Here is a 19,044-nt window from a genome sequence, read left to right on the forward strand (position 1 = left end):
GGGAGGGGTAGGGTAAGATGTGGAAGAGGAGGAAGAGGTAGGGAGAGCTGTTGAAGGTGTGTCAGAGATTTCAGAGATTTCAGAATGGCTTGGAGAAAGGGAAGAATGGGGCGGACAAAAGGTTTGATGGAGATTGGGTGAGGCACAGTGAGGTGTTATTTGAGGAGGGGGAAGAGCGAGGCAGAAGGTTGGGGGAGATGAAGGTGAAAGTTGGAAGGGGGAAGAAGCAGGGAGGATGCTTTGAGGAGGAGGGGTGAGAGGGGAGTCTAGGAGGGGAGGAGCGAGGGAGAGCCTCGGAGGGGAGGGGTGTGGGGGGAGTTTAGGAGGGACGGGAGGGAAGGGGCAAGGGGGGAGATTTGAAAGGGATGGGTGATGGGGAAGATGTGGAGGGGAGGGGCAAGGGGAAGATTTGAAAGAGATGGGTAATGGGGATGATTTGGAGGGTAGGGGCAAGGGGGTAGATTTAGAGGGGAGAAGTGATGGGGAAGTTTTGGAGGGGAGGGGTGATGGGGAAGTTTTGGAGGGGAGGGGTGATGGGGAAGTTTTGGAGGGAAGGGGTGATGGGGAAGACTTGGAGGGGAGGGGCAAGGGGGAAGATTTGAAAGGGATGGGTGATGGGGAGGATTTGGAGGGGAGGGGCAAGGGGGAATATTTGAAAGAGGTGGGTGATGGGGAAGATTTGGAGGGGAGGGGCATGGGGGTAGATTTGGAGGGGAGGGGTGATGGGGAAGTTTTGGAGGGAAGGGGTGATGGGGAAGTTTTGGAGGGAAGGGGTGATGGGGAAAATTTGGAGGGGAGAGGTGAGATTGGATTTTGATAAGTGTACGATTAATGGGAAACGAACATTTATTGCAAAATGAGTTTCTTGAGACCTTCGAGTCAAAAATACATTTGAGGACGCTGAAGGATGGGTGGAGTGCTGGAGAGTTTAGGGAATGTATGAAAGAGGCACTGTAAGAGATGGAATTTTTTTTTGGAATGAATAGATTTGGTGAGCAAGTCGAAAGCATCCTTTTATAGAAGAAGAAGAAAAAGGTGTTATAGTATACGACAGAATACAGTTCTTCAGGGGACAGTTTAAACATTTTTTTAACAACGTGGTCGAAGAATGAACGAACAAATAAGAACGAACAAACGGATAAGAACAGAGAAGGAATTGTTTTTTTTTTTGTTTTGTTTTTTTGAGTTGAGATTTTAAAACAAGGAAGTATGGGGGTGAAAAGATCGGGAAAAACAGAGACCGAAAGTAATTGCAGCGCAATCAAAGAACCGCTAAGACAAAAACAAAGCCTCAAGCCAATATCGGACACGGTAGCCTACTACACTAGGCCTCAGAATATGCGACACGAACTAACCGACGATTTTGTACACAGGTATGAAAAACCAACACCGAGAATCCTATTAAAGACACGCCAATAGGTACACGCACCGAAAGAAAGATACAGTTTTGACAAAAACACAATTGTGAAAAATTACTTAACTTCGAAACCGTGCGCGCATGGACAGCTTTGAAGAGGCGTGACCTCCAATCTTGCGCATGCGCAGACTCTCCAATGCGCATGTCACGAATGTCACCCTTGTCACAATGTCACATGTCATGTCACCCTTGTCTGTCTGTCTATTTGTTACTTGGCAAAAAATCCTTTTTTGACAGGTATATTGATCACTCCAGTTTGTGTGTTTCTGTCTGCTCACTTATACTCGTCTACAGGTCAAAGTTTTAAACCGATCTTCATGAAACCACCAAACGGTAGAGTTGGTGATCTGACAGAATCGTCTTTATTTTTGATGTTAAAAGGTCAAAATAGGCCAAAGGTCAACCACTTTTATTTTCTAGAATCCTCAGTTTTCATCTGATTGACTTGAACCTTGAATAGGATTCACATATCAGCTAACTGAATTTAACCATCAACAATGTTTGACATCAACATCGGCCAAAAGGTCAACAATTCAAATTTCTAAAATCCTCAATTTTCATCTGATTGACTTGAAATTTGAAGAGGATTTTCATATTTGCTGAATGAATTCAACCTCCAACTATTTTTATGTCAACATACGTCGTAAGATCAACAAACGCCAAAGGTCAACCAGATTCTTCAAATTTCTAAAATCCTCAATTTTCATATGATTGACTTGAAATTTGAATAGGATTTTCATATCGGTGAACTGAAATCAACCGCCAACTATTTTTCAGATCAGCATCGGCGATAAGGTCCACGACCTATTCGAATTTCTAAAATCCTCAATTGTCATCCAATTCACTTGAAATTTGAAGAAGATTTTCCTATCAACGAACTGAATTCAACCACCAACTACATTTGAAGTCAAAAGGATGCGCTGCTGAGTGCCATTCAATTTTATTTTTTTCATTATTTTTTTAATACAAAGTTGAGGCTCGTGTAATAGTTAACACACAAAATATATATAATAAAGGGAGCGGTAGACGAGAGGGGGAGAGAGAGGAAAGTACATATGCACAATAATAGTAGAGAACAGTGACATTGGTAGATTTGTGGAGGGGTGGGGGAGTGGGGATAAAATGCTATGAAACAAATGGACATGACTGACTTTCAGGAAAGAAGTCAGAATTTGAAAAAGGTGGATTTGGGGTGTATTAACGGAGGTAGACAAGATCAAGGATTTGGATGGGGGAAAACAAGGGATGGTGGTGAACAACTGCTTTTAAAGACCTCGAGGTAGGAGTGGGATTGAAGAGAGTGTGGGTGTTTGACTGTTTGTTCCAATGCGTGAGAAAAGAGGAATTAAAAAGTGAAGGTGAGCAGAGAGTCTTGCATTTGAAAGTTTCACCAGAAGAGGGTTGTTGGCAGATCTTGTGCCTCCTCAAGGAATATTTGGGGGACAGAGTACAGACAGGGTAGGGGGAGATAGGCCAGAGAGGAACCATTAGAAGACAGAAAGACCACCAACCTGCATGCAGTGCGAAAGTGAAAATCCCTCAGAATCGGCTTCATCATGGGAGATACCAATGATACTAAAAGCTTTGTTTTCTACAGCATGAAGTATGAGGCAGGAGCATCAGCCCAGAGGAGCGAGCAGTACTCCATTAAGCTGAAGATGAACGCCTTGTATGTGGTGAGAAGCTCAGTAGTGCCAAGAAAGGGCATCGCACGACAGAAGATGCACAGTCGGCGGCTGCCTTTGGAGGCCAGCTTGGAAATGTGGTTTTCCCAGTAAAGATCATGGCAGATAGTCAGACCCAAAAGCTTGAGTGACAGCGGGTTTTCCAAACAATCTTTACGAAGAGAAATAGTGAGGGTGTGAGATTTGTCAGGATTGAATGACATGTTCAACTTGTTTGACCAGTTTGTGATTTTATCCAGTCTGCAGAGAGTGAAAAGGCTGCTGCTTGCCAATCTCAGGGTTGTAATATGGAGCGGCAGAGGGTGGAGTCATCAGCAAAAAGATAGAGGATTTTCCAGCGAGTTGGAGAGATCATTAATGAAGACAAGAAAATGCACAAGGCCGAGCACACTTCCTCGAGGCATTCAAGCCTGGACAGGAAGGGGAGATGAAAGAATTCCATTCAGAGCGAGACGTTGACTTTGACTGGAGAGGAAGTCCACGCCATGTGTGAAGATTTTCATAGATACCATAAGAGGAGAGTTTCATCAGCAGGGCGGGGTGCCTGACTGCATTGAAGGCACGACATATGTCAAGGGAAGACGGCTCTTAATTCCTGTTTAGCATTGAGGACCTCCATCCATTGTTGAGACAGCAGAAGCAGCATGTCCATGTCCATGGTAGAGTGGTCTGGTCTGAATCCAAAATGATGATCAGAGATCAAGCCATTGGAAAAGAGGAAGGATTTAATATCAGAAGCGAATATGGATTGGGAGTAGGCTGATTGGTCTGTAGTTGCAGGAATCTGTTTTTGCACATTTATTGTGTAAAGCGGTAATGTTGTCTGATTTCCCAGTATATGGCAGATGACCTTGAGTAAAAGAGAGGGTGAATAGTACAGAGAGAGGGTGTGACCGCACGGCAGAGCAGTATTTTGGGACCTGTGGGGTGATGCTGTCTGGTCCAGTTGCGGAATCAGAGTCGAGGTTTGACAGAAACTTCTCTACCTTGTCGGTAAAGAAGGACACACAATCCAGGAGCAGCTGGGTACGACTGGTTAACGTGGGTACAGAGAGAGATGGTTTTGGGACACAAGATTTTAAGGCAAACACAGAGTTGAGACATTCAGCTTTTTTACGTGCAGTGTCCAGTGTGTAGTAATTTCAGGAAATGGAGGGAATTGGAGGGGAACTAACACGAGAAACGTATTTGTCCAGATACCACCAGGACTTGGAGGAGGGAGACAAGTTTGAGAGTTCAGTCTTGCGAGTGGAGAGATATTATTTCCTGGCTCTGCTGAGGGTCGATACACACTTGTTCCGAGCTGTGTGAAAGGATATTTTGAGAAACTTTTACCGCCAGTAAATTCCAGAAATTTATTTTGATTAATTTTACAATCTTTATTTTATTTAAATTGAATTAAACACAAACACTGTTGAACACAAATCGCCTTATTTTTACTTCCACTATCCTCCAGTTTAGCAGTACTTCGACATGTTAAATAGGGTGGTGTATCACTGATACACTGTATCAGGGTCATGTAGCGGACTGTTTCAATGGTGCTTCACATCCGGAATTTTTGTTTTTAACAATGTTTAACTTCGTTGTTATATTTAAATTGAAGTGCACATTCCATGGCGTAACATGATCGATGAACTCTAAAGATAGTTCTCAATCTCATTTACCTGCAAAAGACTGATGCTGATTTGTACACAGGTGATGTCCATCCTGTAAATACGGAAGGCAGACAACACAACAACGATTCATCTGTCACAGAAGATTCAAAATGTGCTTCAGCAAAGGAAGGTTCAGATGATATTCACATGACAAACAGAAGTGCCTCCTCTTTTGCAACTGGTGAGTGGAAACGTAAAAAAATTCACAAAAATTAACAAATCTTTTGTGTTGAGAAAATCTAAAATTTTCTGAAAAGTGTTAAATATTTTGCATTTTGATTTTGACAAAAAATAAAATGTGTTCTTTGTTTCTGTAGAACAATCCAGAAGTGAAATGGGACAAATGAGGTCCACAGCTTGACAGAAAAGAAGCCTTTTTTGAAGAAACAATCACGAAATCAAGACTCACTTCCTGTAAAATACAAGTCTGGGCCTCGCAACACCAATATTAATATTAAATTAAACAAACACAAAAAGGTGCAAAAAAGGCGAATACGTTATAAGTGTAATGTATGCAGAATGGATTTTGCTTCAAAGAGTATCATCAAAATACACATGAGGATCCATACTGGAAAACACCCTCGCAATTGCTCTGTCTGTGATAAAGGTTTCTTCACAAAAATCAATTTGAATAAACATATGAAGATCCATACAAGAGAGCCTCCTCACAAATGCTCAATATGTGATAAAGGTTTCTCTCAAAAAGGCAATTTGAATAAACATATGAGGATCCACACAGGAGAGCGCCCTCACAAATGCTCGATATGTGATAAAGGTTTCTCTCAAAAAGGCAATTTGAATAAACATATGAGTATCCACACAGGAGAGCGACTTCACAAATGCCCGATATGTGACAAAGGTTTCTCTCATAGCAACAGTTTGAAATTACATGTGAGGATCCATACAGGAGAGCGACCACACAAATGCTCGATATGCGACAAAGGTTTCTCTCAGAACATCAGCTTGAAATCACATATGACGATCCATACAGGAGAGCATCCTCTCAAATGCTCGATATGCGATAAAGGTTTCACTCGCAAAGGCAATTTGAAATTACATGTGAGGATCCACACAGGAGATCAACCTCACAAATGCTCGATATGTGATAAAGGTTTCTCTCAAAAAGGCTATTTGAAATCACATATGAGGGTCCATACAGGAGAACGTCCATATAAATGCTCGATATGCGACAAAGGTTTCTCTCATAACGTCAGCTTGAAATCACATATGACGATCCATACAGGAGAGCATCCTCTCAAATGCTCGATATGCGATAAAGGTTTCTTTCAAAAATGGAATTTGAAATTACATGTGAGGATCCACACAGGAGATCAACCTCACAAATGCTCGATATGTGATAAAGGTTTCTCTCAAAAAGGCTATTTGAAATCACATATGAGGGTCCATACAGGAGAACGTCCATATAAATGCTCGATATGCGACAAAGGTTTCTCCTATAACGTCAGCTTGAAATCACATATGACGATCCATACAGGAGAGAATCCTCTCAAATGCTCGATATGCGATAAAGGTTTCTTTCAAAAAGGCCATTTGAGATCACATATGCGGATCCATACAGGAGAGCGACCTCACAAATGCTCGATGTGTGATAAAGGTTTCTTTCAAAAAGGCAATTTGAAATCACATATGCGGATCCATACAGGAGAACGTCCATATAAATGCTCGATATGTGATAAAGGTTTCTCTCAAAGTGGCGAATTGAAATCACATATGAGGATCCATACAGGAGAGCGACCTCACAAATGCTCGATATGTGATAAAGGTTTCTCTCAAAGTGGCGAATTGAAATCACATATGAGGATCCATACAGGAGAACGTCCACATAAATGCTCGATATGCGACAAAGGTTTCTCCTATAACGTCAGCTTGAAATCACATATGACGATCCATACAGGAGAGCATCCTGTCAAATGCTTGATATGTGATAAAGGTTTCTTTCAAAGAGGCAATTTGAAATCACATATGAGGATCCATACAGGAGAACGTCCACATAAATGCTCGATATGCGACAAAGGTTTCTCCTATAACGTCAGCTTGAAATCACATATGAAGATCCATACAGGAGAGCTGAAATCTGAAATAGCAGGATATGAAAAATTAGGTGAAGAAGATTTCGGAATTGAAGAAACCTGAATATGTACCAGTGATATTTGGAGCAACAGGGAATCTGGATGATCAAGAAAAGCCTAACAGTACTAATAAAGCATTCCAGGGAATATGACAACAAACAAACTACAGTGGAGGCTGTCAGAGGTTCAGTGGGGATTCTAAAACGAGCCCTTGGAACAAAGCTATAAGAATGAAGCTTCACAAACCAGTTCATGAATGAATGATCTTTTACTGAAAAAGGATCTGGGTGAACTTCCTTTTTTTTTTCTTTTTTTTTGGTCCTTTTTTGATTGTGACCAATGTTTAGGAATTTTGTTTTCTCATTGATTTAGTTGTTTTTTTTTGTCCCTTTTTGGTTATGCTCTGATGGGATCTTGCCATGGCAGTTTGAACATCAATTTTTACTCAATCCTAGCTGAAGTACATGTTTCATTGCCACGTGTGTTAGCAGAACACCCTTGTTGTAAAATCGTTTATCAGAAGAAGACTCCTGCCTATGTTTTTCATGAAACTTGAATTTGTGAAGAGTTTCACAATAAAGAGAGGTCCTCAAAGCACAAATGCACCGTCTGTGTTTTTGTGAATATGTAATGGAACATTATGGTCAATTATCAGTCAATGAAGAGTTTTGAGTGCGCATATCCCCAGAAGTAATCCTGATCTAACCAGTTGAAAACCTTGCACAACATTTACCATCATGGCATGACTGCACTTCATGACATCACTGATTGCTGCCAAGCACCTCGGTTATACAGGTCCTAACGTGGAAGAAAGGCCACACAGATTGTTGCCACCACATTTGTCTCAACATCAATGGTAATGCATTGTTAATGGAGGGAATACCTTTGAACACAGACTTCTAAAGAAAGGAAGAGGGGAAAGAACCTCTCCCCCACCCCCCCTCTCCAACAAACCCCAAAGTTGAGATTCAAGTCGAAGTCGATGTGGCCACTGGCCAGACCAAGAGGGAAGAATTATTCAAAAAAAAAAATCCAAAACCAGATCCCTGCAACGACAGACCAATCAGCCTGCTCCCAATCATCAGCAAGGTCATGGAATCCATCATATCACTCGCTGACTTCCCCTAATAATCAGCAGGGTCATAGAAACCATCATCACATCACTCCCTGACTGACCCCAATCATCAGCAAGGTCATCGAATCCATCATCACATCACTCCCTGACTGACTCATTGACTGACTGACTTACTCAGTCACATACACACACACATTCACTGACACACAATCACTCAATCACTCACTGACTTACTGATTGACTCAATGACTCACTCAATGACTGACTCGCTGACTGACTCACACAACTCCCTAACTGACACACAACTCACTGACTGACCCACACAACTCAGACTGACTCACACAACTCACTGACTGACTCACACAACTCACTGACTGACACACACAACTCACTGAATGACACACACAACTCACTGACTGACACACACACACAACTTACTGACTGACACACACAACTCACTGACTGACACACACAACTCACTGACTGACACACACAACTCACTGAATGACACACACAACTCACTGACTGACTCACACAACTCTGACTGACTTACACACACACATACATACACACTCTCTGCCACTCCCTCACTTACCTATGGACACTGCTCGATCGATACATTTACCGACCGGACTAAAGTGTAGGTGAGCGAAAAACGAGCTTTGTGATGTATTGCTATGTTGCGCCTGCGCATGCGTGAACAAACAGTTTGGACAATGGCGATGTTCGTGTAGTTCGTGTTTCTCCTCGCCTTGTGACGACATCCGTTAGGTTCTAGGACAGTGGTTCTTCACCTTTTTAAAGGCGCCGAACCCTAACGAAACCCACCGAACACTTGCGGAAACCCTCAAATTTGCCAAAAAAAAAATAAAGAACAATTACATCTTAATGCGTTTTCTGTTCTTCTTTTCGGGAGGTGATCTGGAAAATGCGTGGTTTTGTTTTGGCAAGGGCCACCCTCAAATCATTTTCGCATGCAAGCCTGCTCCTTATCTTTGTTTTAATGTCCACCAATTTCGAAAACGCATGCTCGCAGCGATATGTTGTAACGAACGGAGTGAGGATCTCAAGGGCAATTTTAGCGATGTGAGGATACTCTTCCATTTGGTGGCACCAAAACATTGAGAGCGTTGTTGTGCCGAAGAGTTGTTGTTGAGTCTGGCTCTGCTGTAGTTCGATGAGGTCGTCGAGGTATTGGTCATTGACAACTGCCATTGCCACGTCAAAAGTAAACGGCTGCTGCACCCATGCTGGGTATTGCTCATGGTCGGGGAAGTAGACGTCGAATGACTTTCCCAGCTCATCCAAGTGCGTGGCAATCGCTTGCTTCAGCTCCCCCGGTACAGCAGTGCCTCCAACTTCAGACTCATCTTCGATCCCGTTCACGCACTCGTCCAGTACCGAAACTTTCGCGAAGTTGTCGTTCTCTGTTTGCCGCCTCCACAACGGTAACTTCTTTCGGAAAGCGCTCAGCTTTTCTTCAGATTCGATGACATTCACTCCACCGCCCTGCATCTGGCAATTGAGATGATTGAGTGCGTCGAAGATGTCAGCCAAGTACGCCAAGGTGAGGGTGAACTCTGACTCTTGGAAGTGCGTTGCATGGCAATGCTGGTGTTCTCGCAAAAACAGGGCTAATTCTACACGCAAGGCAAAAACAGGGCTGACTACCTTCCATCGTGATAACCGTCGAACGTTAGAGTGGTAGAGAAGGACTTCGAATTCAGAGTCGATTTCATTGCACAGCTCTTTGAAGATGCGATGATTCAGAACATGGCTTCGCACTTAATTCACAGTTTCAACGACGATTTTCAGAACATTGGCCAGTTTTCGAGGCAGGGTTTTTGCTGCCAGTGCGTGTCTGTTCAGGACGCAGTGCGTGACGATGATTTGTGGTGCATCGGCCTACACCAGTGCTCCAAAACCGAATTTGCATCCCAGCATGGCTGCAGCTCCGTCAGAGCAAACTGCAGACACCATGTCCCACGAGAGGCCATTGCTTCTGAAGAAGTCGTCCATGAGCTTCTTCACGTCAGCTGCTTTCATCGTTGTTGTAATAGGCTTGCAGAACAGAAAGTCTTCGTTGATCTCGTCTCCTTTGACATGGCATAGTCTGAGGTGCTGAGTGCTCTGTTTCAGGTTTTCATTAAGGATATCTCTGTACTTTGCTCCGTTCATTGTTCATTCATTGAACATTGTTCATTGTACACCATGAGATATCTGTATATTTGATCGACGTAATTACATAACAAACGTCCAACAGTTGCACCCCTCCATCCCTTGGGCCAATGGGCGATCTCCATGTTACTAAGTGCATGATTATTAAACCTCATTATACAAGATAAGAGACCTTCGCAGCAGGCAGCTCGATCATTACTCCCGCTAGGGACTAATGCATTCGATCGTGTCCATCCGTGTGTGTTTCTGAACAAGATATCTGGAAAAGTTCTGAATGGATTTGGATGAAAGTTGGTGGGCTGATTGCCCTTGGGATAAGGAAGAATTGATTAGTTTTTGGTGAAGCTCAGGATATTATTCCGGATCCAGGAATTTTTTGAAGGAATTTTTTTACCATTGGAAGATGGGGCTCAGCAGCGGCCACCCACGGCGCGAGTATGCGCTCTACTGAGTGGCGTTCTAGTTACTAATAGACTAGATGGATTTCTGAGAAATGTGAATGTTCGGTGCACTTTTGGGTAAAAGTTGGAAACCTCACTTTTTAACATAATAAGGGTATGGTGAATTCGATTAACGTGCTTCCCAAGCCGAATTTAGAGTTTTTGACCTTCTCATTAGCATACACAAAATAGCCGCCAAATTGCCATTTTTGGACACATTCTTGGGTAAAGCATTTTTTCTCATGTATATACATGCAGCTCTATGTGGTAATCTAATCTAAACAATCTACCGAGAACTTTGTCCACAGCACTGCTACCATTTCACGCATTAACTGGGTGTCACACCACCTCCTTTTTTGCAAATCACACCAAACAAACATCATGGAAAGTCTTCAAAGTGCACCATAAATTTCTGAATCACTTGGGCATTGGTGAACTCACATATTAACCTGGTGTTGGCTTAGCGGTTAGGGTACTGGCTTGGGATCCTAGGATCCTGGGTTCGAATCCCAGTCGATCGCTGAATTTACGCCAGGGGGGTTGACTCAGCCTGTCATCCTTCTGAGGTCGGCAAATTGAGTACCAGCTTGCTGGGATGAATGATCCTGGTGTGTACCCTGGTTTAGAATAGGTCCACCTTATTCCTGCGCATCGTAAGAGGCGTCCAAGGGTTGGCGTCAGGAAGGGCATCCGGCCATAAAAACATTGCCTCAAACAGGGAACCATGATTGTCATGGGGCCCGCAAGGCTAACCCCCACTCTGGCGGGGAAAAATGGCCTTAAAACGATCATTCATTCATTCATTCATTGGTGAACTCACAGAGGAGACAATCAAATCTGCAGAAACGTTCGTCTGCAGAATATATAATGTGCACAGAACAACCTCTGTTGATTCAGCAAGACATATGTTGTTCTCCAAGACAGGTAAACCAGAAGCATTGTCACCGACAAGTGATGCTCTTAATTTCCATTTGATGTGAGTATACTATCAAGCCATGGTATGGAGAAATGCTCATTTTGCCATACGGCTTCACGCTGTTGAAACAAAAGCTTTCAGAATCATTGGAATCTCCTGCGATGAAGCTAACTCCGAGGACCTTTCACTCACTCACGACAGGCAGGTTGGTCGCCCTCCTGTCTTCTACCGACTCCTCTCCGGCCTTGGTCCCCCAGCTCTCTCTGTGCTCTGTCCCCCAAATATTCCTACAGGTCACACAAGATCTGCCAGCAACCCTCTTATAGTTAAACTGCCAAAATCTAGGCTCTCTGCTCACCTTCACTCTTTCATTCCCCTTTTCTCCCACCTCTGGAACAAACTCCACCACTCCCTTCAATCCCACTCCTCCCTCCAGGTCTTAAAAACAGCTGTTCACCACAATCTCTTATCTTCCCCCATCCAAAACCTTGATCTTTTCTACGCCCGCTAATTTCCACCCCCAGATACACTTTTTTGAAATTCCAACTTCCTTCCTGGAAGTCCTTGCAGTGTCGATATATTTTATCCCTCCCACCTTCACCCCAAGCCCTCTCCCTCCCACAGTTCTCTCGATCTCCTTCCTCTCAAACGTTGTGTTTGTGTCCTTCCCCCTCTCTCCCCATCTTGTTTACCGCTCCCCTTAATTTGTGTTTTTTGTGTCAGTTTGACTTTTTGTGTGATGAATGTTTGCTCTTTCACGAGCCTCGATCTTGTATACAAAAAAATACCCAAAAAAAACCCTGATCTTCCTGCACCTGTGGAAATGGGATGGAAACGTGGTGATTCAGGAGGAGAGCCTATTCTGATGTCACCGAGTCCAATCCCAGAAAGTTGCCTCGAGATGATTTGTTGTGCATGCCAGAAGCAATGTGAGTGCTGCATGCCAACTCGACACTGCAAATGTCGCTATTTAGAGTTGAGATGCACATCAATGTGTGCCTGTCAGCAACAGAGTGATGATCAGATCCCTTGTATGAATTTGATGTAGTTTGGCAAAGTTTGGTGCATTGTTCAGAAAAAGGAATGCGATATAAAGTTATAAACATCAATTATATTCAGAAGAAGTACATAAGAAAGCTCTTGGAGCTTTTGATGATAAGAGGTTTATTTTAGAAAATGGAATTGATAGTCTCCCTTATGGTTATAAGTGTTAAAATAAATATAAGTGATAAGTATAAGTGTTAAACTATATTAAGATAAACATAAGTGATAAGTACAAGTGATAAGATAAAAAAGGGGGGTGAGGGGTAAGGAATTTTAACGGGTTCAGTGTTAATATAAATATAAGTGATAAGTATAAGTGTTAAACTATATTAAGATAAACATAAGTGATAAGTACAAGTGATGAGATAAAAAGGGGGGTGAGGGGAAAGGAATTTTAACGGGTTGCCGCCGCCTTTTTTACTAATATATATATATATGATAGAACCAAGCAATAACCAAACCAAAGATTGGAGAAAACAACAACCTTGGCATTTAAATGGAAAACATCATGAATGTGAAAAATATCAAATAAGTCTCATTGAAAAAAATAACAGGGGCAAGAGCAGATGAAACAAATAAACGAATAAATTTAAATATGGGTAAGTTAGAGGCTCTCGGAGGCAATATCCTTGAATGGACTGAGAACTTTGATGGTTGTCAAGAAATAAAGACAAGGTATGCGGACTGGAGTCCTAAATAGGAAAATAATTTTCTATAATCTCAAAATGATATGTGGTTCGGAAGGGGGTCAGATGAGGTCATTAAGATAAGTTTATCATTTCATATTGGCTCAACAGCGATACCTAAACCGAGAGTTAAATTCTAATGTCATATTTATCAATATTTTAGATGGTGATTTCTCTGATAAAAGGACGGATCTTATCAGGGAGATAAAACATGATCAGATATTCGTTGGGTCTCTGTATGAGCATAATAAAAAATGGGGGAGTTAATTTAAGAAGAGGTAGAAATGGGTGTAATTTTTCAAGAGAGGGGGTAGGAGTCAATTCATTTCCTTCTTTTTTCCCATTGACTTCAATGTCAAATTTTATGTGAGCCAGAACCCCCATTCTCCTACTACTGGGCTGTTGAAGGTTTTATATCTGATATGTCAATGGGAACAAACACAGACCCTGGTTATAATCAAAGAAAGACAATGTATAACGACGATACAAAAGCAGAGAAAAGTTTTACCGTAGCAGTTCCCCTTAAGGGTATATTTGGATTTTGTGATTGTGATAAAGTTTTGTATGGACTTAAAATTCGATTTCAACTTCAAAGGAATGAAAATGTAAATAGATTACTATTTGGGGATGCTAATGCTTTTGGTGGTAATGATAATTTTTTTAGTAATAAAATGGGTTGGTATATTAGTGAATGTACTCCTAATCTTAAAACGAAAGAGATGAGAGCGAGAGAGAAAGAAAGATAGAAGACTTAACTCAAAGAAACCGCTGAATGTGTCATACCTTAAAAGTATATGTCAACATGTTAAACTGGAACACACTACCTACACTTGGAATTTAGGTGTTCTGGAAGGAAAGCCACGATACCTATGGCTCATTTTAAAGAAACCAGTGTGTTTGTCCTTCCCCCTCTCTCCCCATCTTGTCTACCGCTCCCGATGTTATATGTTTTATGTGTCGGTTTGTCTTTCTGTGTGATTAATGTTCGCTCTTTCACGAGCCTCGATCTTGTATACAAAAAAAAAAAAAAAAAAAAAAAGTATAGGTTTGGCCATTTCAATACTCTTTGACCAAATGGATCGCACAAAAGTTCTCAGTTAAGACCTCAGCTCTTTAAAAACTCGGTCTATTCATCAATTTTGATGCTTGTCCCCAAGATGTTGTGTCTGATATTTTGTCTTTTCGTCATGTTCTCCATCGTTTTTCCAAATACAGAGTTAATCATCAACTTTTAAAAGTCTATCTCAAAATCATTCTTTGATCCAATCCTGCATTGTGTGTTAAAATCAATGTACTCTTTCAACCAATGACTCTGATTAAACTTGAGAATCCTATGTATCTTTTCAACATGGAGACCCTTTGAAAGACATTGTCGCAAATTTCTTTGGTGTACAACATAATTTTTCTTGTTGTATATTGTAGTAAGTAATTTTTCTGTTGATTCACCTTTTATATCAAACAATCGTTGATAATCACTCAACCATTCTTTCTTTGGACTTTCTTTCTCAGAAGCAAATGGTAGATCTTTGTTTGATATGAAGTTCTTCAGGATATTTTAAATCGACCTCAAAATAATAACCAACCTTTGAATCATCCAATTCTTTTTGTGTAGAGATACATACATCTTGTAAAACCTTTTTATGATGGTCCTTTTCCTTTACCCATTTAAGTTTACCATAAGGAAGAGCTTGAGACATTGCCCAGCCATACAAGTTGTTTGCGTCATAGTACATCAAGTAAGAACTCTCTTTCGTTGAATCATAATTTGGAAGATATTTGTTATTTGCTTTTGCGTATCTACTCGAGCAGACTTGTGAAATTCCACCTCTTTTTGCCTTTTCAATCATCAAGAGCATATCAACATCGGTTATCAAATCCAAATCTTGTTTGGACATTTTCAACATTGCACTCCAAGCCAATCCAGGTGCTGTGTAGTAGTGAGCAGGATCCAATCCATATCCAGTGCGACAAACAGATCTAAAGGTCTCAAATACATCAGCCAATAAAAGCACATCAGTTTTGAGATACAAATCATGATACTCACCAAGATTCTTGATGTTGTATTTTTTCCAAACATTTTGAGCATGTAAATAATTTTTGTCAGATATATGTTTATTGTTTAATTTGTTGTAAAAATTTTCTTTTGAAGGAAGTTGTGTTTCATTAAATCTCTCAAATGAATCCATATAATCATAGGGGTAAATTCCCTTTTGTGTTAGTAAATCTTTATCAGAAAAATATTCGGAAAGACATGGAAACTCTTTAAGATTATTAACCAATTTTTTCAATGGACTTGCCATGAATTTAAATGTATCAAGAAATCTGATATGAGTAATAGGAGATGTGTGAATTGTTTTTGTGAATGAAATGTATTTCTGATCCGTGTTAGGAATTGCTGAAATGTGTCCAGATGTCTTTGAAAGTTCATTAATAAATAGATGCGTATCATAATGAGCGTTGTTATGAAGAAAGACAGGAATGAAAGAGGGGAGTTTATAATTAATATTACAACTTTGATGAGCCAGACCTCTATATTTCCCAGTGAGATGACAATGATCTCTAACCTTTAGACCTTCACCAATTTTTTCCTCACAAATATGACAAACATTGTTTTTTCTAAATTCCCTTTTCTCTTCACTTGTCAAGGACATTGGTTTATTGGTTTCTCTCATTATCTTGGTTAATCGAACACAGTCTTTTTCTAGTCGTTTCACAAACTCCTCTGGGGTATTTGAGCCTCTATACACCTCTAACTTGTTATATTCATCACCAACGGATGATTTGATAAAATAACAAAAACCACAAGGAGTATGTTTTTGATATTTATTTGTGTATGATTTTCCTGTACCATCTTTCTTCTTTGGATTTGGTTGTACGGTGTCAATTTTTTCTAGAATACTTTCAAAATCAGCATATATAACAAATGGTGGTTTTATTGTTTTCTTTTCATCTTTGAATGAGATATTTGAGCCTTCTTTAGGCATATTGATTACCGTTGATTTTTGTTCACCACAATAATTTGAATGTTTATCTAATCTTTCTTGTGTATGGAAGAAGTTAAGACAATGCAAACAAACATATATTTTATTTGTTCTTTTACATATTTGTGGTTTTATTAATTTAGCAATATCTTTGATGTATGTATAATGTGAATTTTCCTCTGAATTAAAATATAGAAGATTAATATGAAGTTGTTTACAATTGTCAGAAAGCTTTAAAACCTGAATGTTGTTTGTTTCTGTTAGACCATAAACATTAACTGATAAATTATTTAACTTTTCAAATTTAGGAATATCATTTAAAGTCATCGGAAACTTTAGATCTTTTGTATTTAATGTATTCTCATATTTTTTAGAATGAGAAACTCTTTCATCATGAAAATGTGGAGGATGTAAGTGTGCTAGAATAGACCAGAGAAAACATTTAGTCTTTATTTTTGATATTGATAACTGCTTTTCTATTTTTGATAACACTGGGTAAATCGATGTAAGAAGAAGCTTTTAGAGGATCTGATTTAAGAATATGAATGTATATGTAAATAATTTTTCCTATATTGAATCCACTTCCTACGATTGAATTATCCACATCTTGCTCTTGTTTAATAAGTTCATCATAGACTCCTGATGTTTTAAAATCTTGATATGAAGATATAAAGTGTGGCTCAGTTCTCATGTATGGTGTATCTATAACTCCTTCATCCTTTGTCATTTCTAATTTTACTCCCACATAAAATTTAAGTGGTTTCATTTATTTTAGTGTTTTTTCAATCAATGTTTGAACAGCAGGTTTAACTATTTCTATAGCATCAACTATAGGCTCTGCTTCAGGAGGTTTGAAGTTAAAGACTCTTATTTTGATATGTCCTTTGAATGTGCCATCAGAGTTTTTAGTTGTGATAAAATTTGATAAATGTAGATTTGTTTTAAGATGTATTTCGAAGCCTTTCTTGAGGATATTTTTTATTACAGACAGAACAGTGTTTTGTTTCCTTCTGAATAGGAGCTAGTTGGTGAAGTAGATTAAATGTGTGTTTGTTAGTTTTAAGATGTCTTTTGTATTGTTTATATTCTTGTTCACAAACGTTGCAATACGTTGCTTTGGTCATATTTATAGAGCAAAATTATACTTAAAGTAAAACACCTTTTTAGAGGCTTTTTAAAAGATGAAACTGTGCTTAAAGTAAAACACATAGAGAAGAAACTGCCTTTTTACAGGCTTTTTATATATATAACTTTACTTAAACTACAGACTTGGCATTTAATATGGAATATTTTTTTTGTGGGGTCGAACTTACTTTTCAAGATGTCGTAGAACCAAAAGTTCATTGGAATTATGTTGAAATTATTCTAGATTTTGTTAATGTGATCTTTAAAAGAAACAAAAACAACATTTGACATTTCAAAACAAATAAATTGATCCTTGAAAGTGATGTAAACTGATATCGAACTCAATTCACAGACAGTGCTGTGTTAAACTTCTGTACGTTTTCCAGAAGTATCTCTTTATTTTGCACATTAGCCAAAAAAAATTTAAACAAAAGTTAAATTACGACTGGGATTATGGATAGTAAAATTACAGTTCAGTACTTCGTGTAACCCCCACGAGCATTCAGGAGAGCACGTACACGTTGAGGCATGCTGTTCACGAGATTTGCCAAGGTTTGGACAGGAATCGCTTGCCATGCAGTGACAATAGCCTGCTGCAATTCACGCACAGAGGCAGGCTGCTGGTCCAAGTGGTCGATTTGACGCGTTAATTCTGCCCACAAGTTCTCTAATGGATTCATATCCGGGGACATGGCAGGCCACTCCATATGCTCTACACCACAAGAAAGAAAGTGTTGGATCATGTTGTCAGCAAGAAAGTGTTGGATCATGCGAGCACGATGAGGCCGTGCATTGTCATCTTGGAAGACAATGTTTCCTCGAAAGGCTGCACGAGCAAATGGAAGCAATGTTTCTTCCAGAATGGCCCTGTACTTGAACTGGTTCAGGTTTCCATTCAGAACAACCAGGTCAGTTTTGCCCCCTGCATGAAAAGCAGCCCAAACGGTCACCCCACCACCTCCAGCTTGGACACTTGGCACTATACAATCTTTGTTGTCGGCTTCATGCACTTGTCTGCACACTCGGATGTGGCCATCTTGACGATAGACCAGAAATCTAGACTCGTCACTGAAGATCACGTGATTCCAGTGTCCTGGCTGCCATTGACGGTGCTCTCTGGCCCACTGCAATCGGCGCTGGTGGTGTTGTCTGGTCAGGCGTGGCTTTCTCAGGGGACGCCTGGCACGATAGCCTGCTTGAACCAGTCGTTGGTTGACTAGCCTTCTGGATACAGGCACATTTGTCAGTTGCTGCCACTCAGATCTAAGCCGATTAGCTGACTTGGTACGGCCATTGCGGACTAACCGGTGCAGCTGGCGATCATCCCTCCTTGTGGTTCTGCGGGGACGTCCTGGCCTCGGGATTGGAGTAGGGACACCCCTCTGAGCATTGCGTTTCAGGATCTTTGACACCTGACCTTGAGTGATGCCATACTGCTGAGCAATAGCACGCTGTTTCATGCCGTAATTTCGTAAAGCCACCACTCCATGACAAACCGCATTGTCGAGTTGACGGACCATCTCCAGAGGAAGTGGCAATAACTTTTGGAGACGTGCAGCAGTTGTTTTCCACTAATACAGAACGCAACAACCCTTGTATACCCGACTGTGAAGCCAATCATCAAATGCACCTGTCCGTACATTTTGCCACGCCACCTGTGATATAATCATGTTGTTGACTTCTTGCTGCGACAGACAATCAGTGACATGGTTCTTTTAACAAATAAATCACCAAAGTGTAAAAGAAACTCAC

General features: G+C 40.6%; 2 protein-coding genes across 3 annotated transcripts in view; both read left to right on the forward strand.

The window, feature by feature from the left end:
• Positions 1-4,693: 4,693 nt before the first annotated feature.
• LOC137419043 (uncharacterized) overlaps positions 4,694-19,044 on the forward strand; it is a 44,712-nt gene continuing 30,361 nt past the window's right edge. For both annotated transcript variants that reach the window (XR_013621920.1, XM_078770546.1), the window contains exon 1: positions 4,694-4,938. Coding sequence is in view for 1 of the 2 variants with exons in the window: in XM_078770546.1 (XP_078626672.1) it covers positions 4,905-4,938 (34 nt within the window). In the remaining variant the exon portion in view is untranslated. The remainder of the gene's footprint in view (positions 4,939-19,044) is intronic.
• On the forward strand, positions 5,135-7,452 carry LOC144889611 (uncharacterized). Its single transcript, XM_078770548.1, has one exon. It carries the CDS (start codon positions 5,277-5,279, stop codon positions 6,909-6,911), a length of 1,635 nt encoding a protein of 544 aa, XP_078626674.1. The 5' UTR covers positions 5,135-5,276; the 3' UTR covers positions 6,912-7,452.

This window comes from Myxine glutinosa, chromosome 1 (genome assembly GCF_964187855.1).
Source record: "Myxine glutinosa chromosome 1, kmMyxGlut1.1, whole genome shotgun sequence".
NCBI lineage: Eukaryota > Metazoa > Chordata > Myxini > Myxiniformes > Myxinidae > Myxine > Myxine glutinosa.